General features: G+C 46.4%; 1 protein-coding gene across 1 annotated transcript in view; it reads right to left on the reverse strand.

Annotated features, from left to right (window-relative positions):
* SNX17 (sorting nexin 17) overlaps positions 1-17,046 on the reverse strand; it is a 208,465-nt gene that overhangs the window by 5,008 nt on the left and 186,411 nt on the right. The window contains exons 13-14 of the mRNA XM_069233580.1: positions 3,886-3,960; positions 3,763-3,804 (exon numbers count right to left, since the gene is read on the reverse strand). Of these exons, the coding sequence (XP_069089681.1) occupies positions 3,763-3,804; positions 3,886-3,960 (117 nt within the window). The remainder of the gene's footprint in view (positions 1-3,762; positions 3,805-3,885; positions 3,961-17,046) is intronic.

A 17,046-nucleotide genomic window follows, 5' to 3' on the forward strand; every position in this document is an offset into this window, starting at 1 on the left:
CAAGTTGAACGGCGATGTTGACAAAAGGGACAAAACAAAAAATAAACTTGGATATTTGTTGCTTGCCAGCGATGACAATGACCTGACAAGTTAGGAAATGGATGAGTCAGTGATCATTACAAACACAGCTCCCTCTCATGCTACTGTTGTTTCCACTGATTGGGCAATAAGAGACCTCTCTTCACAGATGTCAGTCATTTGGATATTTTGGCACAGATTCAAACCTGTACTACGTGGACCTGCGAGTCCCCTTTGAAGCAAGAGATCTGGTGTTTGCATGTTAAGTGAACCAATAGCGTTCAACACAAGGTGGAAATGACGCTTGCTGTGGTGTTTGGATACTTTTTCAGGACTGGGGGTGGCATCAACTCTTACTGACAGCATATTAATACATTTACAAGGGATGCTATTTTCTTTTTAAGGTTACAATATTATACAATTACAAAGTCAGATTCACGCCTCGTCATACACTAGTGTTCCATTTATAAAAACCTGTACTACTGCAACCCCATGCTTGGTTGGATCAGTCCAATTTAATATGCAGGCGGCGGTGCATAGGAGAACGACAACATAGAAGGAAACAAATCATTACCCCATTAGAGTTAGATCTGCGTCCAGAGTCTGATCAGAATTACTTTCTTCTGCCTAAGTGGCATTTCCCTTTGATGCTGTCTCCCGGTCCAGGACGAACAAGTTACTTACGTTCAGTAACAACCTTCCTGGTGTATATTCCTCCTACCTGCAGATTCTCCCTCTTTAACCTACCAGGGCTCCAGATTGGATTCTGAAGCTTGAAATTGTTCTTCTGTGCTGACTGGTTCCATCCTGGCTAATGGACCCGGCTCCAGAAGAGGACGTGGAGGAGCAAAAGATGCCACCCCGATACACTGAGCTCAGTTCCTTGAGTCTGAAAGAAGTTGCAAGATACCGAAGTAATTCTGGACCTTAGTGAAATACACATGACCCCTCCTCCAAATGGGGGGTCGGGAAGAACTGGTGAGAACACACCAGGATCATTACTGAATGTCATTAGTGTGTCCTGATAGATAATCCTACCTGTTGATTCCTCTCCTCTTCAATCCATACCCCAAGAAGAGACCGTCAAACCAATAAGATCTGCAACACGGATCTGGCAATAACGCTATCCCTAAAGATTTAGAAGTCCAGTAAATATAGCGAGGGGGCGACGTGGACCGGAGCCCATGTCACAGGAACCAGATATCCAGGACAGGAACACTTCTTGACAGTGCCAAAGGAGCAGCCTTCCTCCTTGTGCAATGAACACGGATGTCCTCAGGGGGCTCCTTCTTGGCAAGAGAATAGCAGAGCTTTGAAACAGTCCACTTCTGAATCTCTTTTAAAACTATATTTGTTCCTTTTAGCAGCTCGCAGGCATTTATATTCACTCTATGACACACCATGAACCCAACACAGTTCAGGTTTATGGACTATCTAGCCATCCACTGGTAAAGCAGTGTTAGCCCATCTCTCCTCCCGCTCTCCCTGTAAGCCGTCCCTTTCATCTAAACGTTCATCTAGCTGCATGAGGGCTGGGCTACTGCATTTCCAAGTCAAGGCCACAGTAAGTTTTCCCACACTCCCCATATCCGTGCGGGTTTCCATAGGCATCGTTCTCCCTTCACACACCACCCTTTCAGCCTCCATGCATATATTCATGCCTGTGTGCCATATTTGCTTAGTTGGAGGTTGTTAGAGACTCCCCGGTTTAGCTGGGTCTCATTTTGATAGTATAAAATCCAATGTACATAACACTTTAAAGCTCAGGGCAGGGGTTATCAATGTACAGTATTGCCCCTAGTTCTGATACAAGTAGGCGTTTGCACTCTGCCCACCTTAAAGAGTCTACTTTTATTGTAATATATTCTATACAGGAATTATGGCTGGATTAACATTTAAAACTTTTAATTTTCCAACCTCTCGACATGGGTCCTTGCACAATGGCGGCTTTTGTTCTTGTCCCGTGCCAGCTTAAATATCGAGTGGCCTTATTCCAGCTGCAGCAGGCCGCTTTGGCGGGTTCTAATAGTCTATTCTTGGTTACCTTCCAATTCCAGTACTGGGAATACATCTCAGCCACTATTCGGACTCTCTTCAATCAGAGCGCCAGGGCATTCTTAGGGGTGAAACTCCACTCCATTTATCAACCGCCTGATATTTGGGAAGCCTAGTATTACACCCTTATATTCGGGAGTGCAATGCCACCATTAAAGGCTGACCTACACAGCATCGGCAAAGCGATTCGGGGAGTGCTCCCACCCCACTGGAGCTTGGGCTTCCGCTTACTGATTCTGCGGAAGTAAAAGTCTGGATCTCTTAAGGGGTATTCTGCCAGACATAACAGTTTAGAAAAAGTGATCATTTTACAAATTAGGGCCTGGCCCATTAATAATAATGGCAGCTTCCACCACCTCTCCAAGTCTACCTGAAAGTCACATGTGACCACTTCAAAATTATCCTAATTTTTTTTAAAGCTTATTCATGGTGAGTTGAATGCCACTGTATCTGAATCCATCTTTGGATTTGCCTACGTCCCTCCCATCCACCTATCTCAAGCAAGGCAGATGTATTCCCAATAACTGGATACCCTGAAAATTTCCCAAAGCACTGAAACACAGTCACGGCAGCCGGGATTGACACTGTGGGATCTGTGAGATATAGCAAAATGTCATCTGTGTTAGGAGATCTTTTCAGGTTCACCCACGATTTCTGGAAATCCTGCTACACCCACTCGTGACCTAACCCAACAGACTAAGGATCCTATACCGAGGGCAAAAAGCAGGAGGAATACAGCGAGGCCTGCCAGGTACCCCGCTCTAGCTCAAATGGTTGTGAGTGCAGCCCAGTTAACCTCACATCTGCCCCTGGCGTGCAATAAAACAAAGTTATCCATTTATAGAAGTTTGTCCAAGTAAACACCTCTTCAACGTCAAGATCATATGTTTCTAATCTATAGAGTTGAATGTTTTTTGGAAGTCCAAGAACCCAATGGCCATTGGGCCACCTGCATCTCTGGCTTCATGTAACCAACTCTGCAGTCTAAGGTTCTGCACAGGCCTGACCCCTTTCTTCTTCATACTCAGGCTGCATTGCCTTTAACTATTGCAAAAATTAAATTTATCTTAATTATTTGTAAACAGATTTTACTTATGAAGATTTTACTTCTTTTGATTGTGTAATACTTTATTTCTAAAAGATGTTTTCTTGGAAATAAAGGAGTTCAAAGGGATAATGATAATAATGTGACTCTGACTGCCTTTGCAAGAGCAGGTCCGTGCTTTGTTGGCCGTGTTCCTTATCCGGCGGGTCTGTCCTCCACACCGGGGCAGTGACCCGCTGCTCACAACCCAGCAGGGAGGGTGGAGGAGCTTTCATATCACAGGGAAGAGACCAGCAGGACATGGCTGTTTGAAAAAGGAAAGGGGGTGGCAAACCATAGTTGTGGCAATATTAGCTTTAGAAGTCTGCACATCTCAATGCAAGGTGATGAGTGAAAAGCTGAGCGGATCATGGCACAGAAGACCGGAATGCTGCCTGCTTAAGTGCAATTAAATGAAAGAGAAGGGAGCATAGAAGAATATAATAAACTTAGGTGATATCTGAGAGAAACAAGTAGGGCAACTGCTGAAACAGAAATAAAAGGTCAGAAGAAAGTTAGAGGATCTTAAGGGAAAGGTAACGTTACAAACAAGTTAGGGGAGTACAATTAAGGGGAGAAGGTGGTACTGCTAGAGTGAGACTTACCGACAGTTTGACAATGGGTTCTCTAGTACCATCTGGAGAGTCCTGGAAAAGAAGGGAGACCAGTGGTAAATCACCACCTACATGTTAAAGGGGTAAGAGATCAGGAGAAGGGCCGTTCCTTACCAGAAGAGGTGGCGATTTCACAGCTTGCTGGCTGTCCGATCGGCGTAAAGAACCGTTCGGGCGTTTCCTTAACATCTGAAATGTGACATGAAATCAAATGGGCTGTGATTCTATGAATGAAGCATGTTCGTGAACTGACAACGCGAATGCTCAAAGCCAACATGGCCAGCCCTTGCAAACACTATGTTCATCTCAACCGCCCCACCAGATATACATTTTAGTAATCAGTCCCCCTGATTATTTTGATGATATTTAAGGGGAATAAAGGTACAAGTATCTTAATCTCTATATTTCATTTGTAGAAGAACAGAAGAGAAGAGGCTGGAGTCCCTGCTGCAACCAGAGTGAAACACTTAGAACCAGTGTAGCCTGTGGCTCAGAGGTCCAGCAGCAACACTGGAAACTTTCCACGGTCAAAGGGAGTGGGCCGCATTAGGCTTAAGAACTGATTTGAAGCATGCAGACTCGTACTACGCCAAATAATAATACAAAGAAAGATTGCAACTCCCTTCCTATGGAGTACCCAGAGCACATGCACAATGTAAGATCCCACATCCCAGTTCTGGTTAACAGGGAAGGATTTAAAGAAAATCCAATAGCTCATGGGAAGCCTAACTTTGTTCTACTTCTACCGGGTCCTCTAGCAAACTCAACCTTGCCTGAAAACACACACAACACAACACTCACATGTTTTAAACTCTGCAACCAAATGGTATTTCTACAATAGCTCCCAGCCCTCACTAACCTCTCGCATGACCTGTTCTCTGAAGAACACTACTCCTTTTGTAACCAAAGAAACTGCCCGCGAACTAGGAGTATTATGCAAGTATCTATTTTAAAAAAGACAACCAGGCATTTGCATGAAATTCCTCGCAGCAACTGTTAACCCATTTCCATCATCAACTCACCACCTCTTTTACCCAACACACTGACCAAACTTCCAAAATGCAATTTCTGGAAACCATCTGCACCACTGCCTGATAAACCGTTCCACGAGAACACCACCAATAGCCCAAGAATGCATATATTTATATTTCTTAGCAACGTCCTATTTCATAATTTCAGTTCCCAAAAGCTTCCCATAATGTCTCCCATACGAAATCCTAACCTGACATAAGTCATCTTTCCAAAATATTTGAGAAAATGATCATACATCATGTACACCAAAACCTCTTCAAATATATGTAGCTGACTGGCGATACGTTTACTCCTTCCACAATCCGAAGATTGTGTTCTTTGCCACGCTGGATGAACTAATCATCACCCATTACAAAGTGAAGCCTCACTCATCTTCCAACACCCACCAACCTTCGGGAAGACTTATCACAAATAGGTTACAAATTCTACAGACTCTATTATATTTGAAAGGTAAAGTACTGAGCGGGTCTTACCTGTTACTGAAAACAATTCAAACTGGAGCCTGAGCTCTCACTAATCCAAATTCACCTCTGCTATTTCTTTTAAGTAATATTATTGAACAAGTTGCTTCTCGTCATAACACTCTTTCTGGTAGAGACTATCTGCAGATTCCTCACCCTTTGAATATTCTCCAGTCAGACTGGATCGAGAGATTTTTCCATAGTACTGCTGCGCGCCAGAAGGTGATGCCGTGCGGCTCTGCACTGACACCATTCCACTCCGTGACGTGTAGTTGACCTATATAGGCGACACCTGCGCGCTGATGTCTGTGTGCAGATTCCTTGACTTGGCATCTTATTAATGGATAGAGTCCAATTACAGAAAGGGGAGGATCGGTGCAGAATCTATCAGAAGGAAAATGTTACTTACCCAGTAAGCATCTGTTCGTGACATGTAGTGCTGTAGATTCACATGCTCTGCATACTCCTGCCATCCAGTGTTGGGTCCGGAGACCTGCAAGTTATTTTTCTTCGAAGAAGCATTTTTCCAAGTTAGAGACCGAGTGACTCGTTGGTGATACGGCGCATGGGCATCGACTCCTTTGTTAAGATTATTTTCCCGTAGGCAGGTGTTGAAAAATAGAATAAAAAGGAGTGTAGAGGAAGTATAAAGAAAGATGTCCATGCAAATGTGACTACATATGTACAAGTATATACAAATATAAAGTAACTGGATCGGCCACAGGCATCCGGGCGGAGGGAGGGTGCATGTGAATCTACAGCACTGCACGTCACAAACAAATGCTTACTGGGTAAGTAACATTTTCAGTTCAATAGCTGTGGCTGTAGATACACAGGCTCTTCACATACTGCAAATCAGTCCCTCCATAAAAGCGGTGGCTAGCCTGTGGGAGTTGCAGTTGACTGGAAAAGTGTTCGTAACACAGCTTGACCTACACTGGCTTGCTGACGTGCTAGGATATCCACACAGTAATGCTTTGTAAATGTATGTGGTGTAGACCTCGTAGTTGCCTTACAAATGTCAGCTATAGGTATGTTTCAGAGGAACACCATAGTGGCTCCTTTTTTCCTAGTAGAATGTGCTCTAGGAGTAACAGGTAACAGTTTCTTTGCTCTAACATAGCATGTTTGTATACACTTTTCTATCCATCTGGATATGCTGTTTTTGGATATTGGACTGCCTTTGTGAGGTAGTGAAAAAGCTACAAGGAGCTGTTTGGTTTTCCTAAAGTCTTTGATTCTGTCAATGTAAAAACATAAGTGCTTGTTTAACAACTAGAGTGTGTAAAGCTTACTCCACAACGGAGTCAGGTTGCGGAAAGAAGACTGGTAGCTAAATGGATTGGTTGATTATGGAATCAGTAAACCACTTTATGAAGGAACTTTAGGTTTGTGCGAAGGACCACCTTGTTTCTATGGATCTGGAAGAAAGGTTCTTCCAAGATTAGGGCAGGGAGCTCATTAACACATCTGAGTGAAGTGACGGCAACTAAAAACACCACGTTCCAAGAAGGATACTGAAGAGCAGATGAATGAAGTAGTTCCAAAGGAGCCTGGTAATCACAATATTGAGGTTCCAGGATGGAGCAAGACAGTGTGGAGTATCCCTTTTAAGGCCTTCCATGAAAGCTTTGATGACTAGGATTCTGAACAAGGAAGTATGTTGTCTGTTCTGTAGATATACAGCTATAGCTGCAAGATGTAAACAGATGGAAGTGTAAGCTAAATTTGCTTTCTGTAAATGGAGCAAATAAACAATGTCTTGGACAGCAGTGTTAATGGGATTAATACGTTTGGGCTGGCAGTAGCATACAAAACGTTTGCATTGTAACACGCTCTAGCTTTGGGTCTATGAACTTTCTTGAAAATGTCCATACGTTCTGCAGGCAATCCTAGGACTTCAGGAGCCATATCGCTGAGTTGAGTGACTTGGGGTCTGGGGGTCTGATCTGTCCTTGATTTTGAGCGGGATGATCTGGCCTGTTGGTGAGCTTCTTGCGGGGAACTACTGAGAGGTCCAGAAGTATGGTGAACTATGGCTGATGTGCCCAAGTGGGAGCTACAAGGACCATGGTAAGGGATGTCTGCCTGAATCTCTGAACCAGAAATGGAATGAGAGGGAGAGGTGAAAAAAACATAAGCAAATATCCCTGACCAGTTCATCCATAGAGTGCTGCCATTGGATAGAGGGTGTGAGTATCTGGAGGCGAAGCTTGGGCATTTTGCATTTTATGCTGTAGCAAAAAGGTCTATCTGAGGAGTCTGCCACTTTAGGAAGTACTTTTGAAGGACTTGCAGGTGGAGTTCCCATTAGTTGACTTATTGCTGCATCCTGCTGAGCAGGTCTGCAAAGTCTATGTCCGTTCCTGGGAGATACTCTGCCACCAGGTGAATGTGGTGATGGAGAGCCCACTTCCATACAGTCAGAGAGCTGTGACAACTGTGTGTCCCCCCCCCCTTACTTCTGTAGGTAATTCATGGCTGGCAGGTTGTCCGTGCGGACTAGTTCAGCCTTGTGAGACAGGTGAATAAATGCTTTCAAAGCTAGAAACACTGCCTGAAGCTCAAGGTAACTGATATGCAGGGATTGGTGTCAGATCCCAGAGGCCCTGTACTGTGAGGTCTTAAAGGTGAGCACCCCAACCCGCCAGTAATGCCTGCAACAGATTGGTGGTGTTCCACCATTACAGAGAGCGGTGATTATATCCAGGTGACCCTGTGACTGAGACCACTGACTAGACCAACGTCTTCAGGGGATGCATGTGGAGTCATGGGGAACAATGGCAATGCAGGATGCCATCACCCCTAACAAGCGCATAATAGTCCTGACTCAATGTACGATTTTCCTGAAACAGGGGGAGCAGAGACTGAAAACTCTGAACGTGGGCCAAGTGGGGGTATACTAACCCCAACTCTGCACCGAGAAGAGCTCCTAAACAAGGCTGTATCTGAAGAGGTCGTAGATGGGATTTGACAAAGTTGACTGTGAATCCCAGTGTGTGAAGCAGGTCCACTGTCATCGGAGTGAGACATTGGCACTGTGGTAGTGTGCTAGCTTTGATGAGCCAGTTGTCTAGGTAAGGGAAAACATGTATGTTTTGTCTTCTGAGATGTGTGACGACTACTACTAAGCACTTTATGAAGACTCAGGGAGCAGTTGTGACTCTGAAAGGCAGGACTTTGAACTGGTAATGTTTGCCTGCAACCACAAATCTTAGGTATTTCCGGCGTGCAGGGTGGATGGGGATATGGAAGTAGGTGTCCTTTAAATCCAGGGCTGTCAAAGGCGCCTTGTTGTAGAAGCCAAATAATGTCTTGAAGAGTAACCATATGAAAGTGTTCTGAGGGAATATAGTGGTTAATGGTCGGACGTCTAGAATAGGCCTGAGAGAGCAGCCCTTTTTTGGGAATGAGAAGGTATATGGAGCATACTCCTGATCCCTGTTGTTGTAAGGGAACAGGCTTGATGGCTCCTTTGAGGAGAACTAAACTTCTTGTTTGAAAAGTGTGAGGTGCTCGTGGAATAGTGCAAGGGGAAATGTTTGGAGGAGTGGTAATGAGCTCCAGACAATAACCATGTTGGATAATGGAAAGGACCCATTGGTCTGTGGTGATGTTGACCCATCCTGGATGAAAATGTTGAAGTCGTCCCCCGACAGGTGTGGAGTGGGTGGGGGAGACAGAGGTAGTCACTGCTTTGCAGTGGAGATAGAGCTGCAGCTGGTGGAGCCCTTACCTCTGCCTTGGTTGTTTCTGCCTTTATAGGTTCCCTTGAAGAAACCCCTCGAATACGAGGCTGATGGCTGTCTGGGCTGGGAAGTAGACGTCTCTGAGGTTGCAGAATGTGGGGTGACGAAAAGGGCCCCTTTGTGAGTGGGACTGAAGAGCACCCATGGCTTTTGCAGGGTCTGTATCTTTTTTCCGCTTCTCAAAGGTGGAGTCCACTTGAGGGCCGAAAACGTGCTCCTTGTCGAAGGGCATATTTACCACTGCTTGCTGGACCTCTGGTTTGAACCCAGAGTATCGAAGCCACGCGTGCCTCTTTATAAAACACTAGTGTTAATACCTCTGTGTCTGCAGCATCTTGGGCACAGTGGATGGAGATGTGTGTGATTGTTTGCCCCTCTGCAACAATCCGCTGCTCTCTTTTGCGGTGCTCATCTGAGAGAAATTGGAGGAGCTTCTCCATTCCATCACAGTGACCCCAGTCATATCTAGCTAGCAAGGCCCGTGAGCTGGCAATACTCCGATGATTGGCTGCAAAACTGGATATCCCTATGTGTGGATGTACAGGTACTGAACAGAAAGTCCTGCTCGATGGGGTCCCTGTGCAACTCAACATTATGGAAGGAGGCTGCCAGAGTTACTACCTGCTGGTAGGATGTACTATCCCCTGGTGGGGAGGGTCATGCGCGGAACAAATCTGGGTTAGTACTTAACACGGGATCAGGGTCACATGTGTCCCATGGATCTAGGTCCTGCTGTGTCCCACCCACATCTTCCCTAGTATATACAGGGGAACTCAGGTCAACGGATCTCCTGCAGTAGGTGAGGCAGGTGAATGAGGAGGAGAGGGAGGAAGAGGAGAAGCAGGGAGTGGAGGAGGTGGATCAGGAGGAGAAGGCTTGTGAGGTGTGCTGGTAGTCATGTCCTTGGTGACTTTCTTTGAAGGCGAAGTGTCCAAAGCCTCTTGGAAGATCTTTTTCCTCGTCAACATAACAAGGGGGGGAAGCAATAATGTGCCCTGTACCCTCCTGGGTATGGAGGCAGCACTGTCCAGCATCGTTTGTCTCCAAAATAGGTTCAGGAGGTGATGGCTTAGCTGAAGACAGGCTGGAGTCTTTCTGCTCTGAAAGTGTTGGCACCCTTGTTTTTGACGCAGATGTTTTCAGTCTGTGTCCTTTCATTGGTGCCAAAGCAGAGGTGGAAGCTGGTCGGCTCAGAGCCGAAGTACTCTGAGCTGAAGTTCAGACCGAGAGGGCAACTGTGTCTCAGACTGAGGTGCCGGAGGCCAAAGTCGCTGTCTTGGTCTTGGCTATTTTCGGACTGAGCCAGAGGGCAGGGCAGCCGAAACAATTTTTCAGATCCAGCCATGGCCTGGTGGCAGTGGCGGTCCGGCAACCTTTAATAGTCTTAGGGTGGGGCAGGAGGGGGCCACAGTACTCTCAGGATGCGCAGACGACACCTTGTGGCTTTCAATATCCGACTGCATGTTGGAGTCCCGGATCAAAAAGGTCTACTCTTGTTTCGGCTGCTCCTAGGCATGTTACTCCCCAAAGATGTGCTGGATGTCGCCTGAACTCTTGTGAGCCATCTCCAACCAACAAGCTCTTCAGTCTCAAAGGGTCTTCTTCAACTGAAAGGATTTACAGGCACTGCACTGTGGTGGAGGGAGAGGCACAAGTTGTACACCAGAAGTTGATCGGTGTGGGGGAATTTTGCATCGCACCAAGGACAGAAATGAAACTGCATCAATTCCATCAGTTCAGCATAATCTTCAGTGCTGTGTGGTGAGGTAGGCCCTAAGCGGGCAATGTCGCCCCCCCCCGTGGAGGGTGCGCGGTTGCTGCCCGGACTGATGAGTGGAGACGAATGCGGAGATGGAAATACACGATAGAGAAACAATACAGTTGATAAAGAGAAGACAGAAAGAAAGATTTTGAACCAGAGCAAGTCGAAAGTCGGAGTGAAGAGAGAAAATATTCTAACAAAGGAGTCGCTGCCCATGCCCAGTATCACCAAGGAGGAGTCACTCGGTCCCGTGACTCAGAAAAATGCTTCTTTGAAGAAAAACAACTTGCAACACTCCGGACCAAATACTAGATGACAGGAATATGTACAGCATGTGTATCTACAGCCACACATACTATTGAACAGAGTGTTACAGAAGGTAATGAAAATGTCACTTACCCAGTGTACATCTGTTCGTGGCATCGGTCGCTGTAGATTCGCATGTTTTGCAATAGCTCGCCATCTGGTGTTGGGCCGGAGTGTTACAAGTTGTTTTTCTTCGAAGAAGTCTTTCGAGTCACGGGACCGAGTGACTCCTCCTTTTGTGTCCATTGCGCATGGGCGTCGACTCTATCCTCGATTGTTTTTCCCCGCAGAGGGTGAGGTAGGAGTTGTATTGTAGTAATAGTGCCCATGCAATGGAGTGACTAAGTATGTACCTATATAAGGTTGAAATGATATATATACAAATAGTTGAAGGTAACTTCCGAACTGCTACAGGATCCCGGGGAGGCGGGTGGGCACATGCGAATCTACAGCGACCGATGCCACGAACAGATGTACACTGGGTAAGTGACATTTTCAGTTCGATGGCATCTGTCGCTGTAGATACGCATGTTTTGCATAGACTAGTAAGCAGTTATCTCCCCAAAAGCGGTGGCTCAGCTTGTAGGAGTGGAAGTAGTCTGAAACAATGTTCTTAATACGGCTTGCCCTACTGTGGCTTGTTGTGCAGATAACACGTCTACACAGTAGTGCTTGGTGAATGTGTGAGGCGTAGACCATGTGGCTGCCTTACATATTTCTTGCATTGGGATGTTTCCTAGAAAGGCCATGGTAGCACCTTTCTTTCTGGTTGAGTGTGCCCTTGGTGTAATGGGCAGCTGTCGTTTAGCTTTAAGGTAGCAGATTTGGATGCATTTAACTATCCATCTGGCTATACCTTGTTTTGATATTGGGTTTCCTGCATGAGGTTTTTGGAATGCAATAAATAGTTGTTTAGTCTTTCTGATGTTTTTAGTTCTGTCAATGTAATACATTAATGCTCTTTTGACATCTAATGTATGTAGTGCCCTCTCAGCTACGGAATCTGGCTGTGGGAAGAACACTGGAAGTTCCACTGTTTGATTTAGATGGAACGGTGAAATAACCTTTGGCAGAAATTTAGGATTAGTCCTTAGGACGACCTTATTCTTGTGTAGTTGTATAAAAGGTTCTTGTATTGTAAACGCCTGAATCTCGCTTACTCTTCTTAGGGAAGTAATGGCGATGAGGAATGCAACCTTCCAGGTTAGGAACTGTATTTCGCAGGAGTGCATGGGTTCAAAAGGTGGACCCATAAGTCTAGTTAGGACAACATTTAGGTTCCATGAAGGAACAGGTGGTGTTCTTGGTGGAATAATTCTTTTAAGGCCCTCCATGAATGCTTTAATGACTGGTATCCTATAAAGGGAAGTTGAATAGGTAGTCTGCAGGTATGCAGATATTGCTGCAAGGTGTATTTTAATGGAAGAGAAAGCTAGGTTAGATTTTTGTAAGTGAAGCAAGTAACCCATTACATCTTTTGGAGTTGCGTGTAATGGTTGGATTTGATTAATATGGCAGTAGCAAACAAACCTCTTCCATTTACTTGCATAGCAGTGCCTGGTGGATGGCCTTCTGGCTTGCTTTATGACTTCCATACACTCTTGTGTAAGTTGTAAGTGTCCGAATTCTAGGATTTCAGGAGCCAGATTGCTAGATTCAGCGATGCTGGATCTGGGTGCCTGATCTGTTGGTTGTGTTGAGTTAACAGATCCGGTCTGTTGGGCAGTTTGATGTGTGGTACTACTGATAGGTCTAGCAGCGTTGTGTACCAGGGTTGCCTTGCCCAAGTTGGTGCTATTAATATGAGTTTGAGTTTGTTTTGACTGAGTTTGTTTACCAGATAAGGAAGGAGAGGGAGAGGAGGAAAAGCGTAGGCAAATATCCCTGACCAGTTCATCCATAGGGCATTGCCCTGGGACTGCCTGTGTGGGTATCTGGATGCAAAGTTTTGGCATTTTGCGTTCTCTTTTGTCGCAAACAAGTCTATCTGAGGTGTTCCCCAGAGCTTGAAGTAAGTGTTCAGAGTTTGGGGGTGAATTTCCCATTCGTGGACCTGTTGGTGATCTCGAGAGAGATTGTCTGCGAGTTGATTCTGAATCCCTGGGATATACTGCGCTATTAGGCGAATTTGGTTGTGAATTGCCCAATGCCATATCTTTTGTGCTAACCGGCTCAACTGCGTTGAGTGTGTCCCCCCTTGCTTGTTTAGATAATACATTGTTGTCATGTTGTCTGTTTTGACGAGAATGTATTTGTGAACTATTATTGGTTGGAAAGCCTTTAGTGCTTGAAAAACTGCTAGCAGTTCTAGGTGATTTATATGCAGTTTTGTTTTATGTACGTTCCATTGTCCTTGTATGCTGTGTTGATCGAGGTGTGCTCCCCACCCTGTCATGGAAGCATCTGTTGTTATTACGTATTGTGGCACTGGGTCTTGGAAAGGCCGCCCTTTGTTTAAATTTATATTGTCCCACCATAGAAGCGAGAGGTAAGTTTGGCGGTCTATTAACACCAGATCTAGAAGGTGACCCTGTGCTTGTGACCACTGTGATGCTAGGCACTGTTGTAAGGGGCTCATGTGCAGTCTTGCGTTCGGGACAATGGCTATGCATGAAGACATCATGCCTAGGAGTTGTAATATCATCTTTGCTTGTATCTTTTGTGTTGGATACATGCGTTGTATGATGTTGTTGAAGTTTTGAATTCTTTGTGGACTTGGAGTGGCTACTCCTTTTGTTGTGTTTATTATGGCTCCTAGGTACTGTTGTACTTTGCACGGCAGGATGTTTGATTTTGCGAAGTTGATGGTGAACCCCAGTTTGTATGATTTGATTAGTGTGGTGTAGGAAGTTGGCTCTGTATGTGCTATTTCAAAGTAAGGAATAGCATGCACAGAGTCCAAGGGTTCCCCTTAGAGGTAAAATAGTGGTAAAAATAGATAATACTAATGCTCTATTTTGTGGTAGTGTGGTCGAGCAGTAGGCTTATCCAAGGAGTAGTGTTAAGCATTTGTTGTACATACACATAGACAATAAATGAGGTACACACACTCAGAGACAAATCCAGCCAATAGGTTTTGTATAGAAAAATATCTTTTCTTAGTTTATTTTAAGAACCACAGGTTCAAATTCTACAGGTAATATCTCATTCGAAAGGTATTGCAGGTAAGTACTTTAGGAACTTCAGATCATCAAAATTGCATGTATACTTTTCAAGTTATTCACAAATAGCTGTTTTAAAAGTGGACACTTAGTGCAATTTTCACAGTTCCTAGGGGAGGTAAGTATTTGTTAGGTTAACCAGGTAAGTAAGACACTTACAGGGCTTAGTTCTTGGTCCAAGGTAGCCCACCGTTGGGGGTTCAGAGCAACCCCAAAGTCACCACACCAGCAGCTCAGGGCCGGTCAGGTGCAGAGTTCAAAGTGGTGCCCAAAACGCATAGGCTAGAATGGAGAGAAGGGGGTGCCCCGGTTCCGGTCTGCTTGCAGGTAAGTACCCGCGTCTTCGGAGGGCAGACCAGGGGGGTTTTGTAGGACACCGGGGGGGACACAAGTCCACACAGAAATTTCACCCTCAGCGGCGCGGGGGCGGCCGGGGGCAGTGTAGAAACAAGCGTCGGGTTCGCAATGTTAGTCTATGAGAGATCTCGGGATCTCTTCAGCGCTGCAGGCAGGCAAGGGGGGGATTCCTCGGGGAAACCTCCACTTGGGCAAGGGAGAGGGACTCCTGGGGGTCACTTCTCCAGTGAAAGTCCGGTCCTTCAGGTCCTGGGGGCTGCGGGTGCAGGGTCTCTCCCAGGCGTCGGGACTTTAGGTTCAAAGAGTCGCGGTCAGGGGAAGCCTCGGGATTCCCTCTGCAGGCGGCGCTGTGGGGGCTCAGGGGGGACAGGTTTTTGTACTCACAGCCTTAGAGTAGTCCTGGGGTCCCTCCTGAGGTGTTGGATCGCCACCAGCCGAGTCGGGGTCGCCGGGTGCAGTGTTGCAAGTCTCACGCTTCTTGCGGGGAGCTTGCAGGGATCTTTAAAGCTGCTGGAAACAAAGTTGCAGCTTTTCTTGGAGCAGGTCCGCTGTCCTCGGGAGTTTCTTGTCTTTTCGAAGCAGGGGCAGTCCTCAGGGGATGTCGAGGTCGCTGGTCCCTTCGGAAGGCGTCGCTGGAGCAGGATCTTTGGAAGGCAGGAGACAGGCCGGTGAGTTTCTGGAGCCAAGGCAGTTGTCGTCTTCTGGTCTTCCTCTGCAGGGGTTTTTCAGCTAGGCAGTCCTTCTTCTTGTAGTTGCAGGAATCTAATTTTCTAGGGTTCAGGGTAGCCCTTAAATACTAAATTTAAGGGCAGGTTTAGGTCTGGGGGGTTAGTAGCCAATGGCTACTAGCCCTGAGGGTGGGTACACCCTCTTTGTGCCTCCTCCCAAGGGGAGGGGGTCACAATCCTAACCCTATTGGGGGAATCCTCCATCTGCAAGATGGAGGATTTCTAAAAGTTAGAGTCACTTCAGCTCAGGACACCTTAGGGGCTGTCCTGACTGGCCAGTGACTCCTCCTTGTTTTTCTCATTATCTTCTCCGGCCTTGCCGCCAAAAGTGGGGGCCTGGCCGGAGGGGGCGGGCAACTCCACTAGCTGGAGTGTCCTGCTGGTTTGGCACAAAGGAGGTGAGCCTTTGAGGCTCACCGCCAGGTGTGACAATTCCTGCCTGGGGGAGGTGTTAGCATCTCCACCCAGTGCAGGCTTTGTTACTGGCCTCAGAGTGACAAAGGCACTCTCCCCATGGGGCCAGCAACATGTCTCGGTTTGTGGCAGGCTGCTAAAACTAGTCAGCCTACACAGATAGTCGGTTAAGTTTCAGGGGGCACCTCTAAGGTGCCCTCTGGGGTGTATTTTACAATAAAATGTACACTGGCATCAGTGTGCATTTATTGTGCTGAGAAGTTTGATACCAAACTTCCCAGTTTTCAGTGTAGCCATTATGGTGCTGTGGAGTTCGTGTTTGACAGACTCCCAGACCATATACTCTTATGGCTACCCTGCACTTACAATGTCTAAGGTTTTGTTTAGACACTGTAGGGGTACCATGCTCATGCACTGGTACCCTCACCTATGGTATAGTGCACCCTGCCTTAGGGCTGTAAGGCCTGCTAGAGGGGTGTCTTACCTATACTGCATAGGCAGTGAGAGGCTGGCATGGCACCCTGAGGGGAGTGCCATGTCGACTTACTCGTTTTGTCCTCACTAGCACACACAAGCTGGTAAGCGGTGTGTCTGTGCTGAGTGAGAGGTCTCCAGGGTGGCATAAGACATGCTGCAGCCCTTAGAGACCTTCCTTGGCATCAGGGCCCTTGGTACTAGAAGTACCAGTTACAAGGGACTTATCTGGATGCCAGGGTCTGCCAATTGTGGATACAAAAGTACAGGTTAGGGAAAGAACACTGGTGCTGGGGCCTGGTTAGCAGGCCTCAGCACACTTTCAATTGTAAACATAGCATCAGCAAAGGCAAAAAGTCAGGGGGCAACCATGCCAAGGAGGCATTTCCTTACACAACCCCCCCCCAAACGAAAGAGGATGAGACTAACCTTTCCCAAGAGAGTCTTCATTTTCTAAGTGGAAGAACCTGGAAAGGCCATCTGCATTGGCATGGGCAGTCCCAGGTCTGTGTTCCACTATAAAGTCCATTCCCTGTAGGGAGATGGACCACCTCAACAGTTTAGGATTTTCACCTTTCATTTGCATCAGCCATTTGAGAGGTCTGTGGTCAGTTTGAACTAGGAAGTGAGTCCCAAAGAGGTATGGTCTCAGCTTCTTCAGGGACCAAACCACAGCAAAGGCCTCCCTCTCAATGGCACTCCAACGCTGCTCCCTGGGGAGTAACCTCCTGCTAATGAAAGCAACAGGCTGGTCAAGGCCATCATCATTTGTTTGGGACAAAACTGCCCCTATCCCATGTTCAGAGGCATCAGTCTGCACAATGAACTGCT

Source organism: Pleurodeles waltl, chromosome 5 (assembly GCF_031143425.1).
Source record: "Pleurodeles waltl isolate 20211129_DDA chromosome 5, aPleWal1.hap1.20221129, whole genome shotgun sequence".
Classification (NCBI taxonomy): domain Eukaryota; kingdom Metazoa; phylum Chordata; class Amphibia; order Caudata; family Salamandridae; genus Pleurodeles; species Pleurodeles waltl.